This window comes from Terrapene carolina, unplaced genomic scaffold, assembly GCF_002925995.2.
Source record: "Terrapene carolina triunguis isolate 2854851 unplaced genomic scaffold, T_m_triunguis-2.0 Scaffold69, whole genome shotgun sequence".
Classification (NCBI taxonomy): Eukaryota; Metazoa; Chordata; order Testudines; family Emydidae; genus Terrapene; species Terrapene triunguis.
In genome coordinates, this window is record NW_020664420.1 from 6,196,435 (window position 1) to 6,202,434 (window position 6,000).

At 47.7% G+C, this 6,000-nt stretch overlaps 1 protein-coding gene across 1 annotated transcript in view; it reads left to right on the forward strand.

Moving 5' to 3' along the window:
• Window positions 1–6,000, forward strand: part of SLC14A1 (solute carrier family 14 member 1 (Kidd blood group)) — a 52,883-nt gene that overhangs the window by 29,679 nt on the left and 17,204 nt on the right. The window contains exons 5-6 of the mRNA XM_026649215.1: window positions 1,767–1,895; window positions 4,497–4,689. Of these exons, the coding sequence (XP_026505000.1) occupies window positions 1,767–1,895; window positions 4,497–4,689 (322 nt within the window). The remainder of the gene's footprint in view (window positions 1–1,766; window positions 1,896–4,496; window positions 4,690–6,000) is intronic.

The following is a 6,000-nucleotide window of genomic DNA, read 5'->3' on the forward strand; positions in this document are numbered from 1 at the left end:
AATATTTTGCAACAAAAACAGAACACATTGTCAGTTGATTTCAAGTAGACTAGCCAACACTGAGTCAGTTTCTCACCATTCTTGAGCACTCTTTCACAGTGTTACTTTGAGAAGTGTCGTTTCTGCTCATTTACTGGAAATGTCATATCCTTGATTTTGCCCGGACCATTCAAAATTGTACGATCAGTATCGGCAGAGTTTAGGATCGCTGGCCATAAAACAGGATCTGATTTATCGATTTGTGGTGTGCAATTTTTCTCACTGCTGTTTTTGTCATCATGCAAGGCTGATTCTTCTTTATCATTTCTCTCCTTTTCATGTAAACCAGATTTTTCTTTGTCATCTCTCTCCTTTACACCGCTAGGAAAACTGGACGATTCTTCACCACTTTCCTCACATTCCCATTCCTTATCTTTAAGTAAAACTGCTAATTCCTTAGTAATAGGACTTCCATCATTTACACTTTGCTCCTCAATTTCTTCTGCACTGGAACGATCACTAGTGCTGAAAGCTGGTCTGTGTTGTTCTGTTTCAGATATGTTCCCATCCAATTTGCCCCTTGCTGCAAACTAGATTGCAATTGAGCTTTTCACTTCCTATACTGAGCTCCTGAAGGCTTCTTTGGGGGCATCTTTTATTTTCTATGGGGGAAAACAGACAGTATTAGGGAGAGCAAACCTCTATATTCCACAGTCTTGTTCCGCAGAATGAGGGGTTCAGGGTGCGGGAGGGGGCTCGGGGCTGGGGCAGGGGGTTGGGGTGGGGGGGGGTGAGTGAGGACTCCAGCTGGGAGTGCGGGCTCTGGGATGGGACTGGGGATGAGGGGTTGGGGGTGCAGGAGGGTGCTCCAGGCTGATCGAGGGGTTCAGAGGGCGGGAGAGGGATCAGGGCTGGGGCTGGGGCAGGAGGTTGGGGCCCGGGAGGGGGTCAAGGGTGCAGGCTCTGGGCGGTCCTTACCTCAAGTGGCTCCCGGAAGTCGTCGGCATGTCCCCCCTCCGGTTCTTATGCAGAGGCTCTGCGTGATGCCCCGTCTGCAGGCGCCACGCCCGCAGCGCCCATTGGCTGAAGTTCCTGGCCAAAGGGAACTGTGGGGGTGGTGCTTGGGGCGGGGGCAGCATGCGGAGCCCACTGGCTTCCCCTACATATAGGAGCCAGAGGGGGGACATGCCGGCTGCTTCCCGGGAGACGCATGGCGTGGAGGCTAGCAGGGAGCCTGCCAGCCCCACTGTGTGGTGCTGCCAACCGGACAGACCAGAGCCACCAGGATTCCTTGTCGACCGAGTGTTCCAGTCGAAAACCAGACACCTGGTCACCCTAATTGTGCTAGGCACTGTATATACACATAGTAAGAGACAATCCATGCCCCAAAGAGCTTACAGTCTCAATCGACATGACAGGCAAATGGTGGGAGAAAGGAAGTTTCATTTTCCCTATTACAAATAGGGAACAGACGCCCAGGGAAGTTAAACGACTTGCCCCTTGTCACCAAGAAGCCTGTATCATAGGTGAGACTTGAATCCAGATCTCTCAAGGATCAGTCCAGTACCTTAACCACAAGACCAAGGAACTGGGAGCCAGGACTTTTAGGTCCTGATTCTTCCCTCACACTGGTTTTACACTGGTATAATTCCACTGGTACACAGCACACCTGGAAATTACATTCCAGTACAGGAAGCAGTGATTCACCCCAGGTGAAGGGACAGAGTTAAGTGATGGTGCATTTCAACAACAACAAAACCTTCAAGTCAATTGTCTTTCTCCCACAGATCATCCATAGCAGCGGGACTGCATGGCTATAATGGGGTCCTGGTGGGACTGCTCATAGCAGTATTCTCTGACAAGGGAGACTTCTATTGGTGGCTTCTACTGCCTGTTGCTCTTACATCCACGACATGGTAAGTCGCACACTTTTAGGCTTCTGTGAAAGCCTAAACAGTTCTGTGTCGTAGAATTTAAGGGCAGAAGGGACCACCAGATCATCTAGTCTGACCTCCTGCATATCATAGACCACCAACACCCACCCAACTAAACCCAACAATTGAAATGAGATCAAAATATTACAGTCCCCACAGACTAGACTCCTATGTGCCACAGGCAGAGAATAAGAGGGACTGAGGTGCACCAGTGCTTGGATTCTGATTCCTTCTGTTCCTGAGACATTGGCTGTCATATGTTGTCTTGCATAGATTTTTAAACTAATGAAATCATGCTACTACTACTCCTGGGGGGATTCTGGGCCACTGTGCACATCTAGAATTCATGTCTCCCACAGATTTCTTTGCTTCTCTGCAGAAAAATGACTTTCTGACAGGGAAGCAAAGGGAAGCCACAAGAGCAGTCATGCGCCCCTCCCTAGCAGTGCAGGCAAGTCATTTCAGCCGTCTGGAGCAGCTGGCAGAGAGGTAAATCATGCAGCAGTGCGGGGGTGGGGACGCCCTGGTTGGTGGCTCCTACCCTGCGCTGGGCATAACTCCTCTTCCCCTGCAAGGAGCGGGTAGGGCTGAGTCAGAACCACCCCCAGAAACCTCCTCAGGCTGCTGGAAGCTGCGCACACACACACACACACACACACACACACACACACACACACACACTTCCTGCCCCCATCGCTCCTCAGCCATGGGGACAGGGGTCACTATACAGGGAGCTGCTCCCCTGTCTGCCCAAACCCTATGCATCTGGATCCCCGCCATACCCAGACCTCCTGCCAAGCCTGACTCCCCCCACATCCAGAACCCTCACCACCAACCACCCACCCCACCAAGCCTCACCTCCTCCCTGCACCCAGACCCCCCCGCCAAGCCCCATCTCCCCACCCGGACTCCCCTGATCCCCACCCTCCCTACATCTGGACCCCCACTCCTGCACCCAGACATCCCCCACTGAGCTCCCTGCACTCAAACACCCATCCTGGTGAGCCCCATCCCACCTGCACCTGGACCACCCGGATCCTCACCCCACTGAGCCCCAACCAGCTGCATCCAGACCCGCACCCCACCAAGTCCCACTCCCTCCCTAAATCCCCCACACCCAGACCCCCCTGATGAGCCCCAACCACCTCCCCCTGCAGAGTCCCATTGTCCCCCAATGAGCCCCTGTGCATCCAGATCCGTCCCCCGCACCCAGAACACCCACTGAGCTGCCCACACCCAGATTGCCCTACACAGAGCCCTCTCACCCTACACCTGGATCCCCCCCCCCCCCACTAAACCTCTCCACACTTGGATCCTGCCAGGCTGAGCCTCCCCAGCCACACCTGGTGCACCTGGGTGTGGAGGAGCAGGTGGGTCGGGTGCAGCCTCACCGCCAAGTCCGGGGCCAGGGCCGGGGGCTGCAGGGTGATCTCCCACCTCTGTGCAGCCCGTGGCCTCTGTTCCCCACAGCCATTTTAAAATATGAATTTTGGGGGAGGGATGCAGAATTTTGGGGGAGGGATGCAGAATTTTGGGGGAGGGATGCAGAATTCCCTCCGGAGTATACCACACATGTATTGGCTTCTAAAGCTGTGATTTTTTTACTATCATTTATCTTTATACATTTTAGATTAATCCTTTCTAAAATAAATTCCCAGTTTACATGTAAATTCCACGTTTAACTGAAATTAATTCAATGTCCTAAAGGTTAGCCACATGGCTGTATGTCAGTTGCCCATTGTAATGTGAACAGCAACATTATTTTCACCATTTCCCTGCCCTTGTAAACCACAATGTTTTCATTTATTCTTTTACTTGTATAAATGGGTATTGTAAAAATGTTATAAACATTTACCAGCCCAGGCACAAAACCTACTCACCTGCCCTTAACCATGATGATTGATGATCATGAAAACAACTAATGATATTTTACTGGCCTATCAAACAATGATGTGCCCAGGCAGATTGGCAATCGGTCTTTTGAACTCAGGACATTTTGCTGGAACGGGCTGAAACGCATAGATTCTCTTGTCTGCCTGAAGCTCAGGTGGCGAATTATAACCAATTTTGTTGCTGTAACTCAAATGGTCATAGGCTTTGTCTATTGTTTTAATTATCCAGGGTCCCAACCCATAAGCTTGAATAGACTCCAAGCTTTCTCCCAGCTCAAGGCTTGGCTCTGGTCTGATTTGTGCCCCTCTCTAGCTCTACTAAATTAAGGGCCAGATCCTCAGCTGGTGTAAATCAGCTTCATTGAAGTCAATAAAGCTTCATCAGTTCACACCAACTGAAGATCTGTCCCTAAATATTTTTAGGGTAATGAAAGCAGGGAGGAAATCTGTGTATTGCTGATTGCAATGCACAAGTAGGGATGAGGGACTTGCAAGATAACCTAAAATAAATCTGATTGTATCAGAAGGACCTCTGGAACTCAAACAGTTCCTAACGAAAACCAAAAGGCATGAAGAGTATGCATTTCCTAAATTATTTGTCAGGATAATGGATAGTTTTTGCCTGGCTGAGCGATCTGAGGAATTAATCTTCACAAGCTTCTAATGAGATAATTTTGTTTTTCTCTTTCAGCCCCGTTTTCTCCAGTGCTTTAGGCTCAATCTTCAGTAAGTGGGAGCTTCCTGTTTTCACCTTGCCTTTCAACGCAGCAGTGACATTATACTCTGCGGCCACTGGACACTACAACCTTTTCTTCCCTACAGTCCTCATTAAACCTGCAACATCAGTGCCCAATATCACCTGGTCCAACATTGATGTGCCAAAGGTAAGAGTCACTAAAGAAACATTCCACGCCACTTACACAGTAAGCCAATAAAGAGCCAGGCCCTTTTATTTTACATGACAAAGACAGAGCCCCATAATACAATTCTGTATTTACATGGTAACAAGTAACCGATATGTGATACTTTACTATGGCAACTGTCTGTTTTGGTGACTTCAATTTTAGAGTTTCCAAGTATCTTAAGCATACAACTGAACCTAAATACATGTTATAATCCTCAGTGAATCTCTCTGGATTCTCATAATCCATTACCATGGAGACACTGGTCATGGCTCCATAGTTCTATTCAAATTTTCATATAATGCTGGGATTACACCTTTGTATCACACATGATTAATATAGTCTATTAAGTTTTTTTAAAATCACCTTTCTGTTAAGAAATTGGCACAGACACTATCATGATGGGATCATTAGAAACTCATGTACAGGCAGACATGCAGATTTTTTTATAGCCAATATTTATGCTGGACCTACACAAAAACAAACTTTTATACTCTAGTGGTCCCTCTACTATTAACCAACCAGTGCTATTTCCAAAGTTGTGCTGCTATCATTAATTAATGCCAATGTATAAAAAAAGCTTATAGAAATGGGTATTTCCATTTTAAACTTGTTAAGACAGATCGGAAAAGGAAATCAACCTTTGCCAAGTGGAGAACAACAAAGAAAAAAAAACCCAATGATAATAGATGTTATTTATAAGCTTCTATCAAGAATTTTAAATATATGTAGAGCAATAAAACAAAGTACAACTCCACAGGGCACATCATCAAAGAGAGCCATAGAACCAAGTCAAAACTGAAAATTACCATATATACTCGTTCATAAGCCAAATATTTTTGGTAAAAAAGTGCCTCGTCAAAGAGCGGGGGTTGGCTTATAAACGGTCTACACCAAAATTTGATGATTTTAAACTCTATGGAATCATTGAATTGAATATCTAATACATTGTCGTTTTGTTTACCTGGAGCGTCTGCAGGCATGGAGCCCCTCAGCTCCCTGTGGCCGCGGTTCGCCGTTCCCAGCCAATGGGACCTGCGGGAAGTTCCCACTGGCTGGGAACAGGAAACCGCAGGCACTGGGAGCTGAAGGGCTCCATGCCTGTGAACGCCTCAGGTAAACAAAACATCCAGGCCCGCTAGAGGCTTACCCTAATGGCCCAGGAGCCAAAGTTTGCCAACCCCTGAAATATAGGGTCGGCTTATGAAAGGGTCATACAGTTTTTGCTATTTTTACCTAACCATCTTGGGGGGTCGGCTTATAAACGAACGGGCTAATGAACGAGTATATACA